Source organism: Camelina sativa, chromosome 2, assembly GCF_030686135.1.
Source record: "Camelina sativa cultivar CO46 ecotype springtype chromosome 2, ASM3068613v1".
NCBI lineage: Eukaryota > Viridiplantae > Streptophyta > Magnoliopsida > Brassicales > Brassicaceae > Camelina > Camelina sativa.
This window is the reverse complement of record NC_141881.1, coordinates 23,691,259-23,719,119: the sequence shown is the minus strand read 5'-3', so window position 1 is coordinate 23,719,119 and position 27,861 is coordinate 23,691,259. Positions and strand designations below refer to the sequence as shown.

At 35.6% G+C, this 27,861-nt stretch overlaps 4 protein-coding genes and 1 pseudogene across 4 annotated transcripts; 2 read left to right on the top strand and 3 right to left on the bottom strand.

Annotated features, from left to right (window-relative positions):
- Nucleotides 1-285: 285 nt before the first annotated feature.
- On the bottom strand, nt 286-2,269 carry LOC104729609 (uncharacterized). Its single transcript, XM_087488200.1, has 2 exons — nt 1,402-2,269; nt 286-716 (listed from the first exon to the last, which is right to left on the bottom strand). The coding sequence occupies exons 1-2, from the start codon at nt 1,898-1,900 to the stop codon at nt 334-336; spliced, it is 882 nt and encodes a 293-aa protein (XP_087344326.1). The 5' UTR covers nt 1,901-2,269; the 3' UTR covers nt 286-333.
- A 1,235-nt stretch (nt 2,270-3,504) lies between these two features.
- On the top strand, nt 3,505-4,656 carry LOC147949129 (uncharacterized). Its single transcript, XM_087470131.1, has one exon. It carries the CDS (start codon nt 3,505-3,507, stop codon nt 4,654-4,656), a length of 1,152 nt encoding a protein of 383 aa, XP_087326257.1.
- A 7,395-nt stretch (nt 4,657-12,051) lies between these two features.
- LOC104729599 (3',5'-bisphosphate nucleotidase AHL) lies at nt 12,052-14,545 on the bottom strand. The gene is made up of 3 exons (XM_010448565.3): nt 13,925-14,545; nt 12,417-13,448; nt 12,052-12,299 (listed from the first exon to the last, which is right to left on the bottom strand). The coding sequence occupies exons 1-2, from the start codon at nt 14,076-14,078 to the stop codon at nt 12,481-12,483; spliced, it is 1,122 nt and encodes a 373-aa protein (XP_010446867.2). The 5' UTR covers nt 14,079-14,545; the 3' UTR covers nt 12,052-12,299; nt 12,417-12,480.
- Nucleotides 14,546-20,266: 5,721 nt separating this feature from the next.
- On the top strand, nt 20,267-23,513 carry LOC104729593 (receptor-like protein kinase THESEUS 1). Its single transcript, XM_010448553.2, has one exon. The coding sequence runs from the start codon at nt 20,691-20,693 to the stop codon at nt 23,256-23,258; it is 2,568 nt and encodes an 855-aa protein (XP_010446855.1). The 5' UTR covers nt 20,267-20,690; the 3' UTR covers nt 23,259-23,513.
- A 186-nt stretch (nt 23,514-23,699) lies between these two features.
- LOC104754149 (serpin-Z2 pseudogene) lies at nt 23,700-25,578 on the bottom strand (annotated as a pseudogene).
- Between the last annotated feature and the right edge of the window lie 2,283 nt (nt 25,579-27,861).

Below are 27,861 nucleotides of genomic sequence, written 5' to 3'. Positions count from 1 at the left end.
TTGTTAAATGTCTTATGAACGGTTAGTGTTAGTTCAATCAAGCTATGATTAGTTTCGCATTAAATTGTACAAAATGCTTGAACAGAAAAATTTATGTACAAGTTACTTGCAGCTAGGCTAAGTTTCATAATCAGATATAATCGATATTTTGCTATATGGTTCTAAATCAGTATGACAATATAAGACCGATTTAATTAATAAAAACCTTTGATAAATACATCAAAGTATGTAAACTCTATGCGGATTGGTGAAAATCTCTTATATATGGCTGCTTGGATTGACTAATTAAAAAAAAGTATGAAATTATATTATGATTTTTTAATTTCACGTCATTCAACATCTCCAATCTAAACGTACTTCGCCAGAACCAACAAAATGCTGAATAGGTTTCTTAAACGAAACCATATGGCTCTTAACCATAAACGCAGTGACTCGCTTCGAAACCCTAATCTCTTCCATCCTCAGCTCTTGTAACCGCCGAACATACTCAGGAACGTGCACTAAGTCCCACACCACTCCAACTCCGCCAGGTTTCAACACTCTCACGGCTTCTCCGAGAACTCTCGTCCTCTCTGCCGCCGCCTCCACCGTCTTCTGACCGTATTCTTTACCGACTGTATGGAGAAACACGGCGGAGACCACCACGTCGAAGTAATTATCACTAAACGGAAGCCGTCTTACGTCTGCTTCACGGCATGTCACGTACTCTTGTACTCCTATACATATTACAACAAAGTTTAGATTTGGATTCTAATCCAATATTCTTGATTTTTATACAAGAGTACACTACAATATACATAATACACTACAACTTGATTTTTGAATAAAATAATGAACAACGACATCAAAATTTTGAAATCAAATGACAAAAATATATATATATATATTTTTTTTTTTGGAACTATTTTCCGATATTTAACCAAAATCAAGACAGAGACCGGAAACTATTTCTTTCCAAAGCTAAAATATATAAATCATACAAAATTTGGATCTCCTCAAAAAAGTAATGACATGTTTAATAATAACACTAAATCGACGGTTCCAAAGCTCAAACTTTTGTTATGATTTTATAAGGACTCAAACTCAGTATTATAATGCAATTGATCATCGCCTTGTGTTCCAATTACAACAAAGTTTAGATTTGAATTCTAATCCAATATTCTTGATATTTAGAATGCTCTATTCTTGTAATTAATTCACAAATTTTCCCTAGATAAATAAGTTATTTATACATGTATTATCAATATAATCACATACAGTATGTAATAATTACTTAAAAAACGTTAATCACGCAAATATAGTCATAAAACTACAAAATAATAATATATTGGTCAACGAGAAACGACCTTTTTGTAACGCAAAAAGACAAAGTCAAAAAGTCAACCAAACAAACTCACGAACCTTCGATGTGAGCAGTACGAAGAGTAGAGAGAGTAGTACTCATGGACCGATCCAACCCAACGACCCGACCCGAACTACCAGTTTTCTTGAGCTGCGTCGCCACCGCATTAAGCAAAACACCACGACCACATCCCAAATCAAGCGCCGTCTTCACACTCGACCAATCTCCAACAGATCCAACCATCCTTTGCGCCATCTCGTACCTCAGCGGCACGGCCGAGTAAAAAAAATTCGCCGCCGCGTAAAACAAACACACGGCGGAAAGCGCCGTCACGGCACCGAAAAACCCGGCTGAGAATCTAGCCGCGGCGGCGTTAGGGAAGAAGAGGAACGACTCTACAAAGACGCAGATCGGGTTGAAGTAGATGAAAAACACGGCGGAGAGTACAGAGAAAGCAACAGCGTTGAGTACGAGGAACAAGAGTGTGTGTTTCTGCTCGATCCCGTAGATAGCGTAGATCTGAGCCCAGTCTCTCGTCCCAGTACTCGTCTTCCCCATTAAAGATCAGAGTGAAAGAAGAAACAGAGTATCAAGTATGGTTACAAAAGCTTGGTTTGAAAGATCAATGAAACATAAGAAAGATGGTGAACGAGAAAGAGAGAGAGAGAGAGAGACTCTGACAGAATCTAAATCACAGTGAAGCTTATAAAAAATGTATAAAGAGACGTAACATTTATATATATAATGATGAGTAGTAACGTTTATTTCTCATGTGGAGTTTTCTCTATTCATGACTGTCACATAGTACTGTGTCATGCATAAACATTTGTATAATGTGTGTATGTATTTGGTTATTTGGATTTCAACAGTCAAACACACACAAATTTTGAATGTGTAACCGTTCCTAGTAATAATTATTTAATTTTCGTTTTATTAATGGCATTTCATCTAATTTTTTTAGGTTGTTTGTTTGGTGAGTGGCCAATATTTCATGTAAAGAATAAAAATTGAAATTTGTTTGTTTGGTGAGTTATCACTTTATATCACTCTTTCATGTATTTTGCTTTCATATGAATTTGAAAATTTAAAAGTCCTCCCTTAAAAATTTGCTTTCTCTCCTTTTGTGTTGTTTTGTCGTTATTAGAAGATATTTAAACTTGTTATGTTTCCCTTAATCATGATGAGTCATGATGATTAGACTCTCTTCAAATATCGTTTAAGATTAAAAAAAAAAAACATAGGATTCATAATTTCAACAAAAATTCTCCTTTATTCATTATATTTGCCTATTTTATTCTTATTCGGTAATGTTAACTTTCTTCTGTATTGTTCTGTTACTCTATTAATATTTTATATTTTATATTCAACTTTTTAGGTTTTCAAAAAAACTCCTATACTAATACAATTCTAGTAGTTATATTGTATAAATGATTTTCATATCTTAATTCGAATTATAAATTTTTAAAAAATATTCATATTTTCTCTAATAATGGAAATTATAGCTCTTTTTTTTTTTGGCAAACTAATGGAAATTATAGCTAGGTGCAATATTTCTATACTTTAAACAAGAATGAAGAATTTCCACCTAAATATCACTATTAAAACTTTGAAATATGTCACACAAGTTCAATTATGTGATTGAACTTATATGAACTTTCATGTCTACAATATTTAGAACCATTATCCTTTATTAGAAAAGGATGAAAGAAAAAGAGAGAGTTGAATTTTGTGGTGCTAGTGAATGAAGTAGGCACATGCAAAGGTCTTTCAAATAGGTCGGAATCTGACTCCGACACTTGATTAGGCACATGGAATTTATTATCATTTTTTTCCTTTCTTAGAAATTAATTTATCACATTTATAAATTTTATCTATGTAAATTGGATTGTTATAATCAAAACTTAAAGGACTAGCATTTCACAAAAAAAAAAAAATATATCTAAACTCTCTCTTCTCTCTCTTACCTGCTTTTTCGACCGTTGTTTCTTTCGCCGTTTATTTCCTTGCCGTTTCACCGCTGCAGCCTCAATTCCTTCTGGGTTTAAGAACTTCTCTCTTGGATTGTTCATCTGAGCAGAGCCATCACCGGAGATTTCAATTTTTTCAGTCCGGTTTCAGTAAATTTTCCTCTGTATTACAATTAGTAAGTCTACTCTGCGTATATGGATTCGGATAAGGACTTTCAGTTGGATAGGTGCCTTCAGGAAATGACAATTGAAGAAAAAGAAGATCATCCTGTAGTCATCTCTGATCAACCTAAATTCAGCTCTTCTGCAAGAAATCAACGAAGCCTTCTCGGTAGGTTTTTAAATCCTGAATTTCAAAAGATGTCCAAGTGGATTATAGAGATGCCCAGGATTTGGCGCTTGTATGATCGGGTTAAAGGGGTGGCTTTATCAATGGATCGGTTTCAATTTATCTTTAAATACGAAGAAGATATGGATGCGATTCTGAAAACAGGAGTTTGGACGCAAGATGATTGGGGAGTGGTCATGGAAAAATGGGTTGAAAATCCTCCCCCGGATTACTTGAAGTTTCTTCCGGTATGGATTAGGATCCGTAATATCCCGGTAAATCACTATACAAAAGATACTATCTCAACGATTGCTGAATCGGTAGGTCGTATCCTTGATTTCCCTTTTGATGATGAGGAAGCACAAAGCAATGATTATGTTAGGGTCAGGGTTCTCCTAAACATCTCCAAGAAACTTAGAAATTCAAAGGAGCTACAGTTACCAAATGGATCAATTGTTGCTGTTGGAATTGATTATGAAAGAATTAGAAAGCGTTGTTTTCACTGTCAAAGGATGACGCATGAGAGATCTCACTGCCCTTTTCTTCTACAACCGATTGGTGAAAGCTCTGTTCCCCCCAATATAGATATTGCAAACAACAAGGTTTTGGAACCTCTGGGCTCACTTGGTAATTCCCCTTCAGTTCAGGCATTAGTGGATCCACGAACCAATCTTCACCATCAAATCTCGGTGATAAATAACTCTGCAAATCTGCCTATGGAGTCGGATCCAGGTACATCTCTCTTTAGCCCTTTATCTACCTTTCACAGTGGTAGTTTAGTGGCTAGTTCTTCAAAGTCTTCCCCTCCAGTTGTAGTTACTTGTAAAAGGCCAAGGTCTAGTTTAAAGAACTCAAAGGATCGAAAAGGAAAAAATAAAAAAATTATCCCAGGGTCTTTAGTGATTGTCTCAGAAGCTGCTCCACTGATCTCAGAACATTTCAAAAGGCAGGAAGAGATCAAGCTTTCTCAGCTGCATCCAATTACGGTAGTTCCTAGTGAACTGCCGCTGAATCAGTAAGGCGTCCTTAGCTGGAATTGCCAAGGGCTGAGGAACCCTTGGACAATTACAAACCTCAGGGAAATGAGAAAAGAACATTCCCCTGACATACTTTTCCTCATGGAGACAAAGAACATGGAGTCTTATATTAAAAAAGTTAAAGGGTGGTTAGGATATCATCATCTTAGAACAGTGGAACCTTTAGGTCTCAGTGGAGGTCTAGCAATTTTTTGGGATGAGACCATAGAGGTTGACTTCCTTTTTGTGGATAAAAATCTTGTAGATATGAAAATTTCTTCAGGAACAAAGTCTTGGTTTCTTTCTTGTGTATATGGAAACCCAGATACTAGCTTGCGACCTTTTGTTTGGGATAAAATTATCAGTATTGGTATGTTAAGGACAGATGCATGGTGTATGGTAGGGGATTTCAATGCTATTCTGTCTAATGATGAAAAGAAGGGTGGGCCTTTGCGAGATCTAAGTTCATTCCATCCGTTTAGAACTATGCTGAAAACTTGTGACATGACAGAGATTGGTAGTTCAGGCAATGGTTTTACTTGGGGGGTGTTAGAAACAAGCAGTGGATTCAGTGCAAATTGGATAGAGGTTTTGGTAATCCTGCTTGGTTCTCTAGTTTCCTGAATATTCACCAATGGTTCCTTGAAAAGCTGGGGTCTGATCATAAACCTGTCTTGATCAAATTTAGCAGTGAGAAGCCTTTATACCTTCGAAAGTTTTGGTTTGATAAACGTTGGGCTGATGACCCCTCCTTCTTAGCGGTTATCCAGAAAGCATGGCATAAAGATAGCTCTGATAGTGAATCTTCTTTACTAACAAGGGTCAACAAGTGCAGCAAAGACATTAGTGTTTGGAAAAGGAAGTTTTGGTCAAGCTCGCAGAATCGAATTAAAAGACTAAGACAAGAATTGTCTGCTCAGCTTGACTCTCGCAATCCCTGCTTTCAAAGAATTAATGGTATCAAGCGAGCTTTAGCAATTGCATTTAGGGAAGAAGAAGTGTATTGGAGACAAAAAAGCCATGAAAAATGGCTCCTTGATGGAGATAGAAACACAAAGTTTTTTCAAGCATCGGTTAAATCTGTCAGAGTGAAAAATGCATTACCTTACCTCGTAGATGAAACAGGACAAGATCATTGTTCAGACGGTAGGAAAGGCGAGATTGCAATGAATTACTTCATAGATCTCTTCAAGTCTTCCCAACCACTACAGACTCCGATACACTTAAGAAATTTCCAGCCTCGAGTCACGGAGAATATGAACCAAGATCTTTCTAAACAGGTAACTATTGATGAGATTAGGCATGCTGTCTTCTCCATTAAAAGTGAAAGTGCTCCAGGACCTGATGGTCTTACAGGCTTTTTCTTCAAAAAGTACTGGTCGGTTATAAAAGATCAAGTGATTTCTGAGGTGTTATTGTTTTTTGACACTAGTTGTATGCCCAAGAACTGGAATCATACGCACTTATGTTTAATACCAAAAGTAAAGCTCCTACCAAGATGTCTGATCTTAGGCCGATTAGTCTCTGTGCAGTGATCTATAAGATAGATTCGAAAATCCTGGTCAACAGATTGAAGAAACATCTACCTTCCATAGTATCTCCAACCCAGGCTGCCTTTGTTGCAGAAAGATCTATTTTAGATAATGTTCTGATCGCTCATGAGGTTGTCCATAGTCTCCATACTCATCCAGTCTTCTCTCAGTCTGCTATGTTAATTAAAACAGACATGTCTAAAGCGTATGATAGACTCGAATGGAACTTTCTACATAAAATGCTTCAAGCTTTAGGATTTCAAAACAGCTGGATAACATGGATAATGGGTTGTGTAACTTCTGTGAGTTATTCTGTGATCATAAATGGACAGGCTTTTGGTGATTTCAAACCCCATAGAGGCATTCGTCAAGGTGACCCTCTTTCTCCCTTTCTTTTTGTCTTGTGCACAGAAGCCTTGATCCATCTCTTCAAACAAGCAGAAAGTGAAGGTAAAATCTCTGGAATACAATTCCATCCCTCTGGGCCAGCAATAACTCATTTATTATTTGCTGATGATAGTCTCTTCATCTGCAAAATGAATAAAGAGCAATGTGATGAGGTGATGAATTGTTTAGAGACATATGAATCGATGTCTGGACAAGTGATAAACAAACAGAAATCGGCTATCACCTTTGGAACCAAAACAGATAAAAACTTATGGAATTGGATCAAGCTGCGAACAGAAATTGAGCTAGAAGGAGGCACTGGGAAGTATTTGGGGCTTCCAGAGTGTTTAAGTGGATCGAAGAAACAACTATTAGGCTTCATAAAGGATAGACTTCAATCAAGATTAACAGGATGGTATGCAAAGAATTTATCACAGGGAGGTAAAGATGTTTTACTCAAATCTGTAGCTATGGCCTTACCTGTTTATGTGATGTCGTGTTTCAAGCTCCCAAAAGGAACCATTACTAAATTGATTTCAGTAATGATGAACTATTGGTGGAGTAATTCTCAGTCTCAGAATAAGATTCATTGGATAAGCTATGATCAGCTAACCCTTCCCAAGGCTTTAGGAGGTTTAGGCTTCAAAGATTTAGCAATTTTCAACCAGTCTCTTCTTGCAAATCAGGCTTGGCGCCTTCTACATGATCCGGATTGTCTGTTTTCAAGATTCTTCAAGAGCAGATATTTTGTTTCATCCTCGTACTTATCAGCTCCAACAGGTAAAAGACCATCCTATGCTTGGAGAAGCCTGCAGTTTGGTAAAAATCTGCTTAGCAAAGGACTCAAGAGAATCATAGGAAATGGAGATAGCACCCTTGTCTGGATAGACAACTGGTTATATGAATCTTCACCAAAACGACCAATGGGTATCCATTCTCTCATGAACATCAATCTCAAGGTGGCTGATCTTTTTAATCGTTTGACTGGAGAGTGGGATGACAATCTCTTAAGATCTTTGTTTCATCATTCTGAGATTAATCTCATTAAAGCCATTAAGCCTAGAATAGGTTCTTCGGATGCGTATTGTTGGGGGGAAACAAAAAATGGCCTCTACTCTGCTAAATCTGGGTATGATCTGATGTATCGACATGTGCATAAAATAAGACTAAAAGAGGAGAATACTTTGCCATCGAAAAATCCTGTCTTTCAAGCTGTATGGGAGGTATAAACAGTACCTAAAATTAAACTCTTTCTATGGAAAGCTCTCAAAGGTGCTCTGCCAGTTTGTGACAGATTACGTTCTAAAGGACTCAGAGTTTTTGATGGCTGTATGTTTTGTGATGAGGATTGTGAGTCAATTAACCACATATTATTTCTCTGTCCTTTTGCAAGACAGGTATGGGCATTATCTAATGTACCATTGCCAGTGTTGGGTTTTGGAAATGCAATATTCACAAATTTGCATTATCTCCTTAGTTTAAAGCGATGTGTCCCTCTCCCTGATGACTTTAAATTGGACTTTGCTTGGATCCTGTGGTACTTGTGGAAAAACAGGAATTCATTTCTCTTTAATGGATTTCATCAAGAGTCTAATTTGTTAGCGTAGAAAGCTGGGGAAGTGAACAAAGAGTGGAATGTGGCACAATCTTTAAACCTGAATGGCACTCTGACATCACCTCTGCAGGCAACAACTTGGCAACCTCCCTTCAGCAATGAAGTTAAATGCAATATTGGTTTCTCTTGGCACAGAAAGTTAGCTCTCTCTGGTGCGTCTTGGGTTGTAAGAAATTATCTTGGGACTGTCCTCTTTCACAGTCGAAGATCTTTTGCTCAAGTAGGATCCGTTTTTGAGGCTAAGATTAAAAGTTGGGATTGGGCTCTGGAAAGCATGAGTAGTCTGCATTTTGATCATGTCACCTTTGCTGCTACGACTATGGATATAATCAAAGCTCTTCACAAACCTTGTCAATGGCCAGCATTTATAAGTCACATTTCTCCTCTCCTGACTTTAGCCACTGATAAACCTCACTGGTTTATTCTCTTTGAACCAAAGAGCTGCAACCTTGGTGCCTTTTTTATTGCTGACAGTGTCACGAATGACATCAGGTTAAGTTCTTATGTAGCCAGAGGCTCTCCTGTGTGGCTAAAAGGTTTCTTTGAAACTGAGACACGCTACATTGGAGAATCTTTCATCCTTAGATAGATATTTTGGGTTCTCACTGTTCCAGTTTTCTATCTCTTATTTTGTACGCTGGATAAGTTTTTGCAATTTGTCTTTTTTAAGATAGGAAAATCTAAAGTCATTGGTTTCTGGGTTTTTATGTGGTGATCATGCTTTTTGATCATCACCTTCCTTGGGGTTGTTTACTAAGTTTCTTTTTGACTTCTCCATAATATCTTTCTTATCCCTTGTTTAAAATTATTTTCTTTTCCTTTCCTTGCTACCAAGAAAGTTTATAAAATAATTATCCTTTAACATAAGACAAAGTTTTTGATTGAACCTTAAGCGGTGATTAATTTTATAAACTTTATTTCTTGGTTCTCTCCCGTCTATCGTCATCCTTGATTTCTTCCTTATGGTGATATAGACTTTCTTTCCTCCTTATATATAGTAGTCCTCTGTGTCTTCTTCCCCTTACCTCTGTCTCTTTTCTTTTTTCTATAATTGCTCTTGCTCCCATCATGGCTCATGAACTGTGGGATGACCTCCAATACATGGTGTTGGGTCGAGATGACCCATAACTGCTCATACCACATACTGCTTACGCTGGAGTTCTGGCTAGGAATCTAATAAGTCTGATTGGCAAACCCCTTAACTTGAACGATCAACCGCTAAAGTTTGTGATACAGGAACTACCACGACTATGGGGCTTAACTAAGAAAGTTCATGGACGTATACTGGAAGATAGCTATGTGCAGTTTCGTTTTCAACAAGAAGAAGATATGGTTTCGGTGCTGAGTCAACAACCATGGTTGGTTAATGATTGGTTTGTGGCGCTACAAAGGTGGGAAGACTTCTCAGGAGGGTTAGGTTTCAGTCCGGGGAGCGTGCTATGGTGGGTTTTGAATATGAAAAACTTACAAAAATCTGCAGAAACTGCAGCCGCATAAACCACCACTCTCGATCTTGTCCTTTTCTGGCTCTGCCAGTTGTCCCTGCAGAAGATGATGAGGAACTTTTGGTTCCGGTATGGGAGGAAGGACAACGGTCTCATACTCCTAGTCGAGGAACGGGTAACCGGAGTTCAGAAAGCTCGAATATATCTTCGTACTCCCCTATCTCTCAACCTCCTCGTTACCCCTCTCCTTTACACAACGACTTCGAGGCAGATACAGAGCAACCTTTTCACAATATGGTGGCCACAAACCTTAAGGGTAAACAGGAGTCTACGGGATCCAACGTTGTAAGAGATTCCCATGTCAATCATCGTTTTGAAGTGGGAGAGAGCTCTAAGAGAAAGAAAGGCAAACAAATTGCCTCAGATCAGGAGAGGAATACTCGCCCTCGCAGGAAAGAGATGGGAGTCAAGTTTTACACGGTACCCTCAGAACCTCCTTGAATCTCTTATTTTGTTGACAACCATCAGAGACAGATGCTTCTGATCTCTGATTAGGCCTTCATACCTTTTGGTTGTTAAAAAATAGAGAATAAAGTTCATTGTATGGATATGGGGCTGTTTGAATTTTTTGGTTGTACATGAAGAAAGATAGAAGTTTGAACAAAAAGGAAGCATGATGTTCTTCTGCTGACTACTTTTTGAAGACATTCAGCCACTAATTCTCTGAAAGATGCAGCTGTGATGAGTAAGATCCTATCATACTCCAAGCTAATGTTCGAAGCTCTAAGCTCAACTCTAATCTCAGATTGGATGTTTGGTCTTATTGAGAGAGATATGATGTCTGGTTTCTTAACATTTTGCATCGATTTGCATTGGAAGTTGAATGTCTTAGTACTTATGTTGTAATCTTCAGTTTAGTGTTTGATACAGTTTTAATTTCAAGTTGTTTGGTTGTGGAGCTATCCACTCATGTATATTGTGCAACTTTCATCTTGTAACTTACTATGTTATATATAAAATGAAAGTTTAAGGAAAAAAAAAAAATTGGATTGTTATAATTCGTTTTGTCAATCCGTCCTTTTTTTGTATTCTAAATTTCTAATGATCATCGGTAATAAATCAATGGGAGAAGTGTGAAAGTTATATTTGAATATATCGTGTTTAAGTATGGTTGGTTATGGACGGTAGCTGTTAAAAAAAAAACAACTATGGTTGTGGTATTGGTATAACTCGAATTCTGAATTCCTTGTACATGTGCTTTATAGTTTGGATGTTTAAAAATATGGGAAGACACATGTCATAATTTTATTTATTATAAATTGAACATGTATCTGGTGCGTCCAATTTTGTCAAAATTATTAAATTCAAAGATATAGATAGATGTATAAATCAAATATGTTGCAACATATATTATCATGGTTTCGTCGGCAAGCAAATTACATGTGTACTGTCAACAAAATAACCAAAATCTTAATATATAATTTTAGATGGAAACCAATCTTCAAATCTTTTTTTTTTTATATATTCTGTTACTTCAAAAGAAAGAGCAAAAAAAAAGATCACAGAAAAATGTTCATATGAAAAGTTAACTATTTATTTTTTCTTTTTAACTTTGAAGGTAATTACTGTATATGAGACTCTCTTTTTGACATAGGTAGGTAGTGAACTGTATATGATAGTGAAACTATCCTTGTCATTTGCTACTTTATGATACTTTCTTACCAATTGTTACTTTTCTTTTTTTTTGGTCAAAACCAATTGTTACTTAAGCTAATCTTTGAGTACATTATATATTATATATTACAATTACTATTCAAAATTTTAGAATCTTACAAAAGTAAAGATAAATTGAAAGAAAAAAAAAAACGAAAAAAAATTGAATTCATACGAAAGAGATGTTTATCAACTAACCATTCATGGATCATTACTGACACTTTGGCCCTCCTCTATTAGTAGTAGAACTGAATTATTATTAGTAATTATGTACTTACAAAGATGAAGACACGATGTAGTGAATGATAATGATAAATTGTTCAATAAATGTGTGAGAAAAGCCTATTTGAAGGTTGTAATTTGATTAAAATCAAAGAGGAAAATCTTTTAAACAGCACCAAATCCAAGAACTTGTCGGCAGAATCAAACTTTTTTACTTTTTAATCTTTAGACTAACGCATAAAAACTGACTGAAGCTATTCTCATTAGGGTGCCAAACATGTCGGCTAAACCGAGTTCAACGCATTTTAATTTGGTCTGGTTTAATAATTACCATGCCAATAAAAACGAATCATAGAGAGGAAAAGGTCCCCGAAAAAACACAAAAATGGTCAGAAGCCGATCGTGTCGGCCCAATAAACACAATTTATTAGTCCATAAATGGACCATTACCAATCTACCATAATGAACATCTCAAAATCTTTAATTTGAGAGACAATTTGGGTTCATCTCCATTGAAATATCATGAGGTACAGTCTGTTTAGTAATTTGTCTTTTGTCATAAAACAACATGCATAATCGGCGTTTCGAAGAGGAGAAAAATTACAGGACGAAGATAAAAATAATTTATATATCATCCATTAAATAAATAGATTCTTACTTTTACCGCTGCTTACTCGACTATTTACGTCTCCACATTGTAAATCGTGGTTTACCGCGTGGCCCCTTCCTCCCCTAAACCGGAAAACATAAACCGCTTCAAAACCGGAATTCGTCTAAATCTTTAGATGAACACTATCAATTCACAAATTTGCAATCAAAATAGCTATAACTATTTGTTTTCTTCTTTACCTTTGCTTTTAAAACGTTGGCTCGATGATACTCCACCAAGTGAGGATTATGGATAAAGCTTTTTTCAAAGACTGGAAGATTCCCAACTAGCATAAACAGCACCTATGATCTTCTCATGTAAAACTTGACCAGAACACGCGATGATTCCTCGGTCAAGACCTTCCAAGTAAACCCCTTTCGAGAAGTCTAAGTTTCTCCCTCCCGCATCAGTCACCACACCACCAGCTTCTTCCACAATAACAACTCCAGCTGCGTGATCCCATATCTTCTCTTTGTAACTAGACTGTGCAAACTTCATAAACACTTCAGCGTCTCCACGCGCAATCGCTGCGTATTTCACCATGCTATACACTCTCAATGGCTGTTTTCTAACTCCCATGCTATTAGCAAGTCCCGCAGTGAACAAGTGATTTGAGTTAGCTCTCTCAACTGGCTCACAAACCGTAGCTAAAACCGGATCATCGACTGAAGAAACCTTAAGTAGTGTAGCAGATTCAGGGAACCCTCCAGCTATTAACGGTTGCATCCACGCTTGACCACTTCCTTTCTTAGCATACATGACACATCCTTTCGATACCGATCCAGCTACAGCTTTCGTCTTCATAGCTTGGTTACCACCGTTACTCAAACATTCTTTCTTAACCGGATAATTAGGACATCCAAGAACACCTAACAGAACTTTACCATTCTCTATCAAAGCTAACGCAACAGCGTACTGATCACCACGAACAAATCCTAACGTTCCATCGACAGGATCAAGCACCCAATGCCTTCCTTTAGGACCTCCAACAGAGTTACATCTACTAATAGCCTTGAGAATCTCACTCGATCCCAATGGTTTAACTGGCTTCGGAAGCCCGTATTTGGGAGCTTCAGACAACGCTTCGTTAACCGCATTCGAGACAGCTCCTAATAGTCCTAAAGAACTAGCCTCTGAGAGTGCCTCAGTGTCTTCTTCAGCGACAATTGAAAGGTTTTGATCACCAAAAACTTCAGCTAAAACCCAACTCACAATTGCTTGAACACCAAAATCTGTTTTTTTTTAAGTGAAACCACATAAGTAAATTAGCCTGTAACAGAGCTTACTAATATCTACAACATTCTTAAACTAAAACAAGTACAATTAAGTACAGTGTTAAACTACTAATACAGAGAAGTTACACGGTTCTGTAATATAAAGATTAGCACTGAAAAAAACATTGATTTAAAAGATTTTAAAAAGTGGATTTTTATACACATTATGTAAGAACACGAGTAACTATGATTATTTGATTTTAACCTCAATTCGTAATACCAAACATTGACACAATCCAATAACACAATTACAATCAAAATCTATCAATTCAAAACCTAAACAGATCTCAGAATTGCAATACAATTCAATTACAAAACATAAAAGATTCATACAATTCGAAATTTTCAAAGCGAGAAAAAAAAAAAAAAAAAAAAAAACCTTAAGAGCAAAAAAACACAACACAATCCAGAAAGAGAGAAAAGAGAAATCGAACCTGCGACAGTGACAGGGGAATCATCGTCTTTAGACTTGACGTGGCCACCGTTAGGAAGATGAAGCTTCTCTTGAACTTTAACACATAGAGAAGAAGCGAGGTGAACGACACGCACCGCCGTGTCAATCTCCGTTTCTAAGGATTCCACCGCCATCGCCCGGCGAAATCTATCGGAGACAAAGGAGGAGGAGGAGGAGATATCAAAAAGAAAGCTTCACGCTTTTTTGTTTTTCTTCTTCACATGCTCTCCTCTCTCTCCACTGCATCATCTCCTCTCCCTTTGTTTCCAACCTTTTTATTCGCAAAAATTATTAATTATTATTTTAACTTTTTACTTTTCATACTTCTTTTGTGGCTTTTGTCGCATTTTATTAAAATAATAAAATTTTACTTTTTCTCCTAAAAACAAACGTTGATTTTAAAAAATATCCCTACTCAAAATATACTCTCTTTTTTTTTTTTCCATTGTCTCCTACTAGATTTTGTAGATTTCTTTCTTTTTTGGTGGGTGGCAACGTACCACTAATTTAAGAAATGTAATACATATTAATTGATATATTATACCACATTGAGCTATTTCGTCGCTTTTTCTAATAAAACGATATTGGAAAAAAAAAAAAACAATCTTGGTGAGTATCTTTTTGGTATCTTAGTGAGCATTTTATTAGAGCATCCAAAATACAATAATTAGAATTATTATACTATAATGTATATACTAGAAAAATAATAACGTGTGAAGTGGGTTGGTTTTGTACTTTGTAGACTTGTTAGTTAGTTAGGTGAATAAGGGAACACGTGCGGAATAAATAAAAAAAAAAGGTCGAATTAAATTAAAAAGTTCTCTTTAATTTTCATCATACTCTTTTTTTTTCAGTTAATAAACTACTTATACTTTTTTATTTTAACATGACCGTATTCGTCTGATATATTTGCTTTAAGAAATATTAACTGCATAATTTATTTATAGCCAGAGAAAGATTATTAAAAAAAATTTGGGAAAAAAATATACACATGGACGGCTTAAATAATTTAGAAAAAATAACATGAAATTATAGATGAAGAGGTCAAAATCACAAAATGTATGTAGACCGTAAAGGTGGAAGTGTGCATGGTCATGCATGTGGACAGAAAGCTCCTTTGCTTCTGTATAATTAAATTGAATTATTCTATTTTAATTAATCAGCCTAGGACTAAAATTATGTTATTACTAGTAATAATCTATCTTGTTAACCGTCCAAAGACCAAAGTAATCGTACGGTGGATTCTCTCGTTGAGGTCGGGAAACGAATGGTTCATAAATTATACTAATAATACTAGTTCTTGATTGTGTGGTTTAGTTACTTAATTTTAAAACACCCAAAAAGTAGCTGATTGTGGTAGTTCATCTTTTTTTATTTCAGCGAGTGCTTGGAGTGTTTATTTTTGTGTGTGTGTAAATAACGAAAATACAAATAATGTACGTACGAGCCCAAAGATAATGCCAACATACGTAGACGAGCTTGTATTATATTTATACCAAACTCCCAACCATATCAATATAACTGAGCCCAATATGACATATTTTGTTGGGCTATATGGAAAATTTCTGGCTTCTGATACCCATATGAAGTCCAAAAAATGATTTTGATTCTATATGGACTTAGGCATTTGGACATGATTTATAAAAGTAAAGTACTCCAAATTCGTTTGAATACAGGAGTCATTCTACTACTATCTCGAAACAGTTTTGTTTTTGCTATTTTGTTTTTGCTAACACTTTTTAAAAAATTATTGATTTGAGAATGCTTATTATATGCATCGATACTGAAACTATGTTAGCACCAAGCTTTTTATTTATTGATGTAAACTTTTCATTTGTTTTAAAGTTGTTGAAATACATCAAACATACTTATATGATGTAATTTTGTATTATTTGCGTTGTTTTATAATGAAATATATAATGAATTGCATCAATTTTGCATAATTGGTGTCCAATAAATTTAATAATGACGCCAACTATCTTAAAGTGATATGCTAGATTGATTTTTAATTTATTCTAATCAGCATTTTTTTTTTTACATTTTATTATTGCTGTTATGTACCTTGTTTGTCTATTGAATGGGCAAGAATTATAACTTATCATGTCTCTTATCATTGTACCAACACGATAGTTAATGTTCCTTCCTTGATCCTTCTATAGTTGGTTACGCGTTAACTTATCATCTGACGCATGTTTTTGTTTTTAGACTTATACAGTACTTATAATAGTATGAAAATATGTCAAGCAAACATTTATGCCGCTGTTGATATATCGTTGTTTTGGTGATGTTTTTAGTAGTATTATGGTTTATTATGTATAATGAGTTATCTTCACTTAAAAAAATTTATATTGTACTTAAAAATTTAAGATTTGTTCAAATCATTAGATAAATTCCACTTTAAATATGAACAGAACTTAACTTACTATAAATTCCACATTGTATAAATGAAAGGGTTAAAAAGTCCCATCATTTTGAATGAACATGAAATTAACCTCACATTCCGAAAGTGAGAAAAGATATTACTTACAATAAGAGAGATCTCAAACTGTTAAGATCACCTAACTAATTTACTTTATTGATGGCATTTTCGGTTTTACATATATGAATGTGTTTTAGGGTTCCAACTTGTTCGTAGATTCTCTATTTGTCTCTCTAGTCCAGTAAGGAAGTTAATCAAGTTGATATATGATCTGATCAATTGATGATATGTGATAGATAATACAAGAAGAAATGGTTGGACCTAAAGAGGAAAGATGAGGGGTTAGTCAAAGAAAAGAGTCGTTACTCGTTAGCCATTTTTTAGAAGAAAAAAAAACACAGAAAAAGGCTAAAGAACGAAACGCACCTCTCGGCTGTATTCACGGCCTCGTCGTGATTGACGGTATCGACGTGACCAACGTTTTCCATTTCATTTGTTTCCCCACATTTTCATTTCAATTCATTTTTATAAATAAGAATAATCTCTTTTTCTTGAGTTTTTTTCATTCACATCTGGGAGTCATAAAAGAAAGATTATAAAAGATTTTTTTTTTTAATTTAGCTAAAAATAATAATTACGAAATTATGTTTACGACTTATATATATATATATATATATACAAACATGTTTACGAAAAAAGTAACCAAATATCTACATATAATAAATTAATTCTTTTTTTTTGAAAGAACATTATAAACTCTTTAACAAAAAAAAAATAATAATAATAAATTAACTCCTACGTGAACACTTCCCGACTTGGGCAGTCAATTACATGATGGATATATTCTGGATATGTGTTACCGTTTATCACTGTAATGTATATGTATTCCAAGTTCCAACTTATGTGTACAACTGTTTTTTCAACTGTACATGTAATCCAATCTATATACCGTATATATATTGTTTGGATCATATTTTTATATTTTGGCTATGCATGTAATTATCACAGGATAATATAACTCTGAACTCTCTCGATATATCACTGTTTTGTGGGGTAATCGATCTGTATATCAATGGAAGGAAAAATGAATATTTCCACGACTAAAAGTATTTTCAGTAATGGCGACGTATTATTCTTTCACGTTGGCGATTTTGAAGAATTAGACTAAGTGATTAGGTTAGGTTAATGGACTTTTGGGAATTGGGTCCAACATGTTCTAGTCTTAGGTGAATATAAGTGAATCATTGTTAATTAAACAATTTGGATATATATTAATGTAATGTCTTTTCTCCGAAAATGACACATTATGATGTTTGTCACTTGTGTTATATAAAAACTAACAACCACAAAAATAAATACTAATAGAAAGATAGAACATGTCACAGAAAACTTAATTGCTAACAACTTTATTTTAGTGGATACGGATTAAGTGTCTAAATACAAAATAATCTGCGAATAGTTTAATAAATATGCCCTAGAAAAATTTCCAATCAATATATCCTACCGGAATACGTTTGGACGATTGTCTGATTAGTGATTATCATCGAGTTGATACATAATTAATGAATCTTTCATAGATGGGAATTTTTTAATTAGACCCTAAAAATTAATTCAACGCGTTAATCTGAATATGAATGAACTTTTGGTGCCATTAAGTCCCATTAATTATTAAATAAACAAATCTAAAAAAGTCTTATAAGTTAGTACATACTACTACATACATAGTCGTCTTCTAAATTCCAGCATTTGAACTTAAAAAAAATACGTTAAATTTTCGTTAAGTAAAATAATAAAAGATTCAGCTGTAGGAATCATGTGGGTTTGATATGCGAACGCATGTGCAGGCACATGGTGTGACCTAACGACTTCATCCTCCACTATCATATTATTTTTCTTCGAATATTGCATTTTACTTTTATTTGTTTTTCTGCTATAAAATTATGTTTTTGCTTGTGAGAATGAAATTTTCATGTCGTCTTATGATTGGCAAATTCTCAAATAAATATATAGACTTTATTTACTCCATCATATATATAACGAGAAGACATATTAACACGTTATATAGACCATAGTCTTTTTCATGTTTGAAATATAAGATCTGATATAAAGTACGTAATCAAACAAAAAGCTTACCTCACCAAAGAATACACACAAAATTTTAAAATATTAATATTCTATTTATAATAGAATTTAAAATTTAAAATACAGAAATTCGAGTAACGAAATCATAAACGGAACCACGATAAACTTTTCTAGCTGAAAAACTATATTATTACTATTATTTTAAAATAACAAACAACGTGTGACGCGAAATAAAAATCGTGTTGTTATGTTGTGTGTTTGTTCTCTTCTCTATCAGTTCTATATACATCTTCTATGTGTGTCTGTGTGTGTTCCCAAGTTAAGACAACGTCACAGTTTTGGTTTGGTGTTATCATGTATTGTTGTTAGCACAAATGCAAACGAAGAGAAGGCACCGTCGGTTGCGGCGCCGTCATCTTTGTCCACTCCCGTCTTCCAAAAGCCGCGTTTTGTGGGGTTCTACTTATTTCGAGTTTTGTTGCAATTTGATATTTTTTTTAAAGCTACATTTAGTATCTATGCACCACCTGCGGAAGTTGTCAACATGTAAACTATATTAGTATTATAGATTAGCATATCTTAGAGCATATTATCGAACTGAACAGAAATCTTCTAATCAACATGTAATTGTCTTCGCTTGAAACGTGAAAATTTGGAATTATGACTTGACGCAGTGGTGGTCGAATGAGTTAATATTTATGCCGTTTGTTGTCTCATGCTTAGCCGATTCCTTAAAAATAAGATTAACAATTAACACATATAATCAATACTTTATTTTAAAAATCATATAGTATCAAGTAACTCATTAATTTTCTACGCCAGTGTAGTTTGGTTTTGAATTAAAAACTGAAACCATAAATAGTTGAGTTGAATTAATTGATTCATTCATCCATAGTCCATAGTCTCCATACTAATAGATTTAGTTGGGAACTTGGCTGGTTTGACCTATTATTCGTAAAGCTCTATAAGTTACTATATATGTTATACCTCTACTGCCTCTTGCTACCAATTAATCAAAGGCTCTGTATATTATTTTAGCATCTGCTATTTAATTAACTTAGTGGTTGAAATATACTGAAGACAACTTCTTTTCACCATTAATGCAACAAGATCACAATATAGTTAGGTTAGGTTTCCACCGGTTACCACACTTTATTGACAAAAAATCATTGAAATCATATTTTTGTATACAAAATCTATTTTACTAAATATTCCATTACTTGATACTTGATAGTAGTAAATATCATGACTTTGATACTATATCAAGTCACTACAGAGATCAACTGGTTACTTTATTGGTCATTTTGATATGCTTGTTTCCTCATTTTAGTTAAGACCAAAACCAGTATTTATCTGATGTACATGCTTTAATCACAGTAAATTTATATAGCTGTCCACATACCTATTATGTAGTTAATTGAAAATATTTGTATAGAAACGCAAATTAACACCACGAGTTGATTAAGATAGGTCCATAAAAAAAGCACACAAAAATGTTCTCGAAACATTTGTGATTTTTATAAACACTCAAACAGTGACACACAGTATATATAGCCAAAAGAAACAAACGTTTACTTATTCTTCTTATCTTTTTGAAAAAGACCCTTACAAACAAAAAAAAAACTCAAAATTAACAGCTAATACCCGCCGCGAATTTTTTATGCATCCTCATTAGTACAACAGACAAAAAATTAACACCTAACTAATTAAAATCATTATAATTAAAAAACTTATAAAGTAAAATAACTAATCTTATTGTTAATTAATTCTTTAATCCTATTCTGTTTTAGTCTATTTAATTAGTCTTCTTCTCTCTCTCTGTGTGTAGGCCCTTTGTGAAGGCTTCCTTTGAGTTGCTTCTCCTCCTCTGTATGTAAGATGACAGCCTAATCAAAACCAACCAGCCTGGAAAGAGCTATTCCATAAAAAGAAGAAAATTTTGCAGAAATAACTAAAAGTAACACTTCAAAAAAGTCTCTACCTTTTTCTCTTTTTCTTCTTCCATTTCTTTGCTCACTTGAGTTTGATTGATCCTTCCCAAAACACACACATTCTCTTCTCCAATTGGGTGTTCCCTTTTAGCCATGTGAATCCAAACCCAAACCTTCTCTCAATCAATCTATCTTCATCTTCTTTTCAGACCAATCTCAAAAATCTGAGCTTGTTTGTTTCTTTCTTTCTACTTCTGGGGCATCTCTTCATTTATTTCAATTTGGGTTTTTTTTCTAGGGTTCTTACAACAACAATGGTGTTCACAAAATCATTACTTCTTCTTCTTTTGTTCCTCTCTTGTTATACAACTTCTTCATCTGCCTTATTCAATCCTCCAGACAATTACTTGATCTCTTGTGGCTCATCACAAAACATAACTTATCAAAACAGAATCTTTGTTCCGGATTCACTCCACTCATCTCTTGTACTCAAAATCGGAAACTCTTCAGTTTCAACATCAGCCACTTCCAATTCAACCACTTCGATCTACCAAACCGCTCGTGTTTTCTCCGGTTTAGCTTCTTACAGATTCAAAATCACTTCTTTGGGTCGTCATTGGATCCGTCTTCACTTCTCACCAATCAAGAACTCTACTTGGAACTTACGCTCTGCTTCAATCACTGTCGTCACAGACGACTTCGTGCTCTTGAACGACTTCTCTTTCAAGAACTTCAACGGCTCTTACCTCTTCAAGGAGTACACAGTCAATGTCACTTCAGAGTTCTTGACGTTAAGTTTCATTCCATCAAACGATTCGGTGGTGTTTGTCAACGCGATTGAGGTTGTCTCTGTTCCGGATAGTCTTATCCCTGATCAAGCTTTGGCTTTAAACCCTTCAACTCCGTTCAGTGGTCTCTCTCAGCTTGCGTTTGAAACAGTCTACAGATTAAACATGGGAGGACCATTGTTGACTTCTCAAAACGATACGTTGGGGAGACAATGGGATAACGATGCAGAGTATCTTCATGTCAACAGCTCTGTTCTTGTCGTAACGGCGAACCCTTCTTCGATTAAGTACTCTGCTTCCGTGACTCAAGAAACAGCTCCAAACATGGTTTACGCTACTGCTGATACAATGGGTGAAGCTAATGTAGCGAGTCCTAGTTTTAACGTCACTTGGGTTCTCCCTGTAGATCCAGACTTCAGGTACTTTGTTCGTGTTCATTTCTGTGATGTCGTGAGCCAAGCTTTGAACACGCTTGTTTTCAATCTTTATGTGAATGATGATCTTGCTCTTGGAAGTCTTGATCTCTCTACGTTGACTAATGGTCTTAAAGTTCCTTACTTTAAGGATTTTATCTCCAATGGTTCCGTTGAGTCTCCCAATGTTTTAACCGTTAGTGTTGGGCCTGATTCACAAGCAGATATCACTAACGCAACTATGAATGGTTTAGAGGTTTTGAAGATTAGTAATGAAGCTAAGAGCTTAAGTGGTGTTTCTTCGGTTAAGTCACTTGTCCCTGGAGGATCAGATAAGGGAAAGAAGAAAGCTGTGATCATTGGTTCTGCTGTTGGTTCGTTCTTTGTAGTTCTGTTGATTGCAGTTTGTTGTTATTGCTGTTTGGTTGCTTCGAGGAAGAAGCGATCAACGAGTCCTCAAGAAGCTGGTAATGGACATCCATGGTTGCCGTTGCCTTTATATGGACTGTCTCAGACTCTTACTAAATCAACCGCTTCTCACAAGAGTGCTACAGCTAGTTGCATTTCGTTAGCTTCTACGCATCTTGGACGTTGCTTTATGTTTCAAGAAATCATGGATGCTACTAATAAGTTCGATGAGAGCTCGTTGCTTGGTGTTGGTGGATTCGGACGAGTTTATAAAGGAACTTTAGAAGACGGGACTAAAGTCGCGGTTAAAAGAGGTAATCCAAGATCCGAGCAAGGTATGGCTGAGTTCAGAACCGAGATCGAAATGTTGTCCAAACTCAGACATCGACATCTTGTCTCTTTAATCGGTTACTGTGATGAGAGATCCGAAATGATTCTGGTTTATGAGTACATGGCTAATGGACCGTTGAGGAGTCATCTTTATGGAGCTGATCTTCCTCCGTTGTCATGGAAACAAAGACTCGAGATTTGCATTGGTGCAGCGAGAGGATTACATTATCTACACACAGGTGCATCGCAGAGCATTATACACCGTGACGTGAAAACTACAAACATCTTACTCGATGAGAATCTAGTGGCTAAAGTAGCTGACTTTGGACTATCCAAAACTGGTCCTTCACTTGATCAAACCCATGTGAGCACGGCGGTTAAAGGAAGCTTCGGTTATCTCGACCCGGAATACTTCAGGAGACAGCAGTTAACAGAGAAGTCCGACGTGTACTCGTTCGGTGTTGTACTAATGGAAGTTCTATGTTGTAGACCTGCTTTAAACCCGGTGTTACCGAGGGAACAAGTGAACATAGCGGAATGGGCAATGGCGTGGCAGAAGAAGGGTTTGCTCGATCAGATCATGGACAGTAACTTAACCGGGAAAGTGAATCCAGCGTCGTTGAAGAAATTTGGAGAAACCGCTGAGAAATGTTTGGCTGAATACGGCGTGGACAGGCCTTCTATGGGAGATGTACTGTGGAACTTGGAATACGCGTTACAGCTAGAAGAAACATCTTCGGCTTTGATGGAGCCTGATGATAATAGTACAAACCATATTCCAGGGATACCAATGGCGCCAATGGAGCCGTTTGATAACAGTATGAGTATAATTGATAGAGGAGGAGGAGGAGGAGTAAATTCAGGGACAGGTACTGATGATGATGCGGAAGACGCGACTACGAGTGCTGTGTTTTCGCAGCTTGTTCATCCTCGTGGAAGGTAGGAGAAGAAGATAAACACATATTTGGTGAAAACAACAGAGACAGACATTATTGTTTGTTTTTGAAAAAATTTACAGAAAGAAAAAGATATTATTTGTTGAAGACACTTTTGGGTTGGGAACAACAAAATGATTCATTGTCTGAATTTTTTACGGTGTATTTGTTTTGTAATATAGTGAGTACTGATGTTGCAATCAAGAATCAGAATGTGATTATATTTTTAACTAATTCAAGTTTATAAAAATTCATTTTATCAATTTACCTTTTTCCTGATAAAATTGTTAGAATACTCGATTCAGATTATGAGACTTTCTCACATGGAAAAGTCAAATATTCAATGAGTAAATTTAGTCGTAACAAATTATTTTATTTTATTTCTCATATAAAGTTGAACATACGACATAATAGACCCCGAGTCGATGTCTCTTTTACTGTCTTCTGAGTTACTCTTTCGCTTCAGAGTCCTGCCTTTCGAGTTTGAAGTTTGCAGGAGTGGTATTATGTCCACGCTGGTAGTCCTCCCACCTAAGCTCCTCATGGTTTTTTTCTATGTATGCAGGCATGGCAGATATGGATTGTAGCATCCCGTCAGGCTGGTTACCAGTGCCCCACTCTTCATAAGGGAAGACTACACTTCTACCCCCTTGTTGACCCCCAAATGCTGGGGTCCAAGCCTGTGCCCCTGCAAAACAAAACATATCAACATAATTAATTATATACCATTTGTTAAATAATGGGTGGGAACTTAACCAACTTTTAATCTGTAATTGTTAAGGATTTAGCTAGAGAACCTTGGGCTCCAAAGGGAGATTGTGTAGAACCAAAGGAATTGCTACCAAATTGTGAAGTATACCGTCCAAAATCTGGGGAAGAGCCAAAATATGGGGTAGTTGATGGCACAAACGCAGGAGTGTCTGATGCACTAAAATCACCTCCAGTGTCAGAGCTACCAAAGGCTGGATCGAAGATTGACCAGCGAACAAAACTGTTCCGGTTTTGTCTTCTCTAATCAAGAAAAAAAATGGATGATCGGCCACAAAATTTATTGGAGGAGGAGGTATATAAGCGCTGCAGCCAGAAGCGCAAAGTAGTGCAGTAGCAGCTGCAGCTTCCGTACCTTCTTCATCGATCTCAATGAAAGCTTTTTGGTATAATGACACATTAAGGGCAAAGTCATTAATAACGCTGGAAACTTCAAACCCGAATTCAATCTTAAACTTTGGTATTCTGAATTCACCAACTCTAACTCTCCAACTCGGAATGTGACTGTCCAAGAATCCATCAGTAGATGCCATTTTCTCCACAAGGTTATCGAGTCCATCTTTCTCGTCCGGGAGATAGATACACATTGAGAATTGGCGGCTTGTATCATTATATCCTTGTCGGTATGGTAGTCTAAGGACCTTGAAACCGTTGTAAGCCTCTATATATTGTCTTTCATAGCTTTGCATGAAAGGCACATGTACTTGTTTGCCATCAACAAGGTGAAAAGGTTTGTGTTTCGTCATTGATTTGTCGAATTTGTCTTTCCAAGCTCCTTTGAAGTACAAGGCGTTTCCATAGATCCAGAGGGTTTCGCTTCTAACGGATCCACGAGGAAGAAGATCTTTGATAAGACCATTAGTGTGACGTAAAGCCCAAGAATTCACCTCCTTACGCACTTCTTCATACTTCAAAACAACAACAACAACCATAGTTACAAAACCACAACCAAACCGAACCAAAGATTGAGTAAGATCATATATGTAGCTTCTCTAAGTACAGTTTCACACAAGCTCTTGACCTAATCTAATCAAAGCAAATTCAAAACCTAAAATATACTATATTTTTGCATAAAAACTTAGAGGAATCAGAGAAACTAACCTTGGATCGGAAATCAACTAGAGCAAACTCAGCCTTGAAGAATTTCTCAAAGAGATCCTTCGACGCGGGACTACACGGACGTGATTTCTCTATCCACACTCCATTAGCCGACGCGATTTTTGGCCCACCTCTTTTGCTTCCGTCGACAAGGATGTCCGAAGCGATTTTACGGAAGATGGCGTTGAGTTCGTCGGTGGACGAAGACCTAAGAAAGGAGAGGATGCAGGATCTTAGTGTTTCATTTTCGGAGGTAGCAGCGGCCATGGTGAGTACGGCGTTGATAGATGCCGGAGAGAAGACGAGGTTAGAATTTTTAGGTTCGGCAGAAATTACTTTCTGCGCAAGGAACAGAGCAACGTCGTTTTGCTTCTTCATCGCTTCTTGTAAATCCATCTTTTGCTTTTCCTTCGTCTTTGAGAGAGAGAGGGTTATGCTATTTTCTGGTGTGCTGAGTTTTTGGTTCTTCCAATTAATTTAGGTTCTGAGCATAAAAAAAAAATATATATATATATATATATATATATATATATATATAAAATATAAGATAAATCGTATATTTACGAGAACATAAATGTAAAAACAAACATATTCATTTATTAGATTTGTAAAATTAATCTTTCTATGGTATATTTACTTTTATCATAAATCATAACTAGGATCTTGGTTTTTTTTTATTGAACTAGGTTTATTTGATATATTTTGATGAAAATTATATATACTCAATCCGTTTCAAAATATAAGAAATGACCACTTTTAAAGTTCAACCAATCATAAATTAAACTGCATAATAAAATACTATATTAAACTAATCTAAAAGTAGCATATAAAATTGAAAACATCTTATTTTATGAAACAAAAAATCTTCTCTAAAACATCTTATATTATAAAATGCAGGGAGTATGTGATTGATGACAGCAATGAAATATTATCTTATAAAAATAAATTATATTAGTATTAAATAAAAATTTAAATTTCAGATATACATTCAAATCAGATCAAAAAATTCATGAATTTAACCCGACATCAATACAAGGCGAATCAAACTGGTGACCTCACATATCCTAAACCATTTCTTTGACCACCAGAAAAACGAAATAATTTTGTAATCTTGAATTTATCTTGTTTTTCATATTTAATTAATCGCTACCACCTATGTTTTCGTGTTTTTTATTCAATACTTTCTTATTTTTCATATTCTTTCTTGTCATTTCTATTGTCAAATTTTATGGTAATTGTCTTCGTTACTTTTATCATGTTCTTCATTATACTCTTTTTTTTTTTTTTTTTTCTCTTTTTCCTCGTCAACTTTTTCACCTTCTTTCACTGAAAAATATTTTTTTAGACTACCATACAACTTGTTAACCCATCAAACTCCAAGACCAAAATCTTTTATTTTCTTATAAAATTTGTGCAATTTATAAAGACCAGCATAGTCAACACATGCATCCAATTATTGATAATTTCATCCATATACTTATTCAGTTTAAGATCCACATGTATTGAAACTTCTCAAACCAAAATCCTTATTCGCAAAGAAAGTAATATGAACACATGTATTGTTAAAATAATATTTGTGCTTTCCGTCGATCCTTCTTCTTTAAACTAAAATAACATCAACTCAAGGTCTTGCGACGTCAATCCTTCTTTCTTAGACTTAAAAATAAAATTTTTACTGCAAGAATATCAAATCTCGTGTGGTGCCTGATCGTGCTGAAATTTTGTGGGAAGCTTCGTGACGTCTAGGGGTAGCTTTTCACCGGAGCGATTTGATAGTTAACGGTTGGTTTTTATTTTAGAGTTTCGTCTTTGAGACTGTTCTTTTCTGATGTTTCTGTCCAGTTTTGTTATAAGTCGTTTTTGGTTGTGTGGCTTGTTGTAGGGCGTTTCTGGGCTGTTTCAGACGTTAGGAGGGTCTCAACTGGTTGTATTGGTTGTTATAATCAGTTGTTAAGGTGAGTGCATGACCATGGCTTATCTAAGCCTGAGAATCCTTTGTTGTTCTTGCTTGATTGGTGGTGCTTTGTGGTGTGGTTCTTGCTTGATTGGTTGTGTTAGTGGTGTTGTTCTTGCTTGTGGTGGTTGTGTTATGGTTCTTATAGGTTCCTGAAGGTTTTGGGTGAGGTGGGAACGGATTGGAGATGATTGGAAACGGAGGTTCGTCGTTCGGATTCGTGCAGTTCGCGTCTGCGAAGGAAGTGTCGATCGACACCAGTTAGGTGTCGGTCGACACCATGTTTGGTCAGTGTCGATCGACACCTCTCTGGTGTCGGTCGACACCAAGTTGCTTGTTTCGTGATTTTTCCTGGTTTGTTTGTGTTTGGTTGTCATTTGTTAAGCATTGGAAATCTCAGTTGCTTGTGTGTATAGCCCAGTAGATGGGAGGATTGCCTCACTAAGTATTTGTGATAATACTTACGCATCTCAATTGTTGTTTGTGGTGTGCAGGCTTTGTGACGTGGAATCATGGCAATGAGGAGGAGGATGATCTAGGGTCTCGTTTGTGTGTTATTGGATTTGTTGGTTATGTTGTTGGAACCTGGTTTAGTGTTATGGTAGGTTGCCGGATAGAATGGTTAGGAATGTTATTGTCTTGATGATGTTGTTGGTTTTGTATTATTGGTATGTTTCCGCTGTGATTAATGTTATTGCTGGTTTATTGTTGAGTTGTGGTTTGGGTTGGTTAATTAAGTAGTATGGGATGCTTAATTATATATTGTTTTTAATTATTAAAAAAAGGTGGTC

Bases quoted from the DNA above. Each gene is read 5' to 3' on its own strand.
- LOC104729609 (XM_087488200.1), bottom strand. From the start codon at position 1,900: ATGGGGAAGACGAGTACTGGGACGAGAGACTGGGCTCAGATCTACGCT. The intron at 717-1,401 runs GTTCGTGAGTTT...TAATATGTATAG, and splicing joins TCGTACTGCTCACATCGAAG to GAGTACAAGAGTACGTGACA.
- LOC147949129 (XM_087470131.1), top strand. From the start codon at position 3,505: ATGGATTCGGATAAGGACTTTCAGTTGGATAGGTGCCTTCAGGAAATG.
- LOC104729599 (XM_010448565.3), bottom strand. From the start codon at position 14,078: ATGGCGGTGGAATCCTTAGAAACGGAGATTGACACGGCGGTGCGTGTC. The intron at 13,449-13,924 runs GTTCGATTTCTC...AAAAAAAAACAG, and splicing joins TTCCCCTGTCACTGTCGCAG to ATTTTGGTGTTCAAGCAATT.
- LOC104729593 (XM_010448553.2), top strand. From the start codon at position 20,691: ATGGTGTTCACAAAATCATTACTTCTTCTTCTTTTGTTCCTCTCTTGT.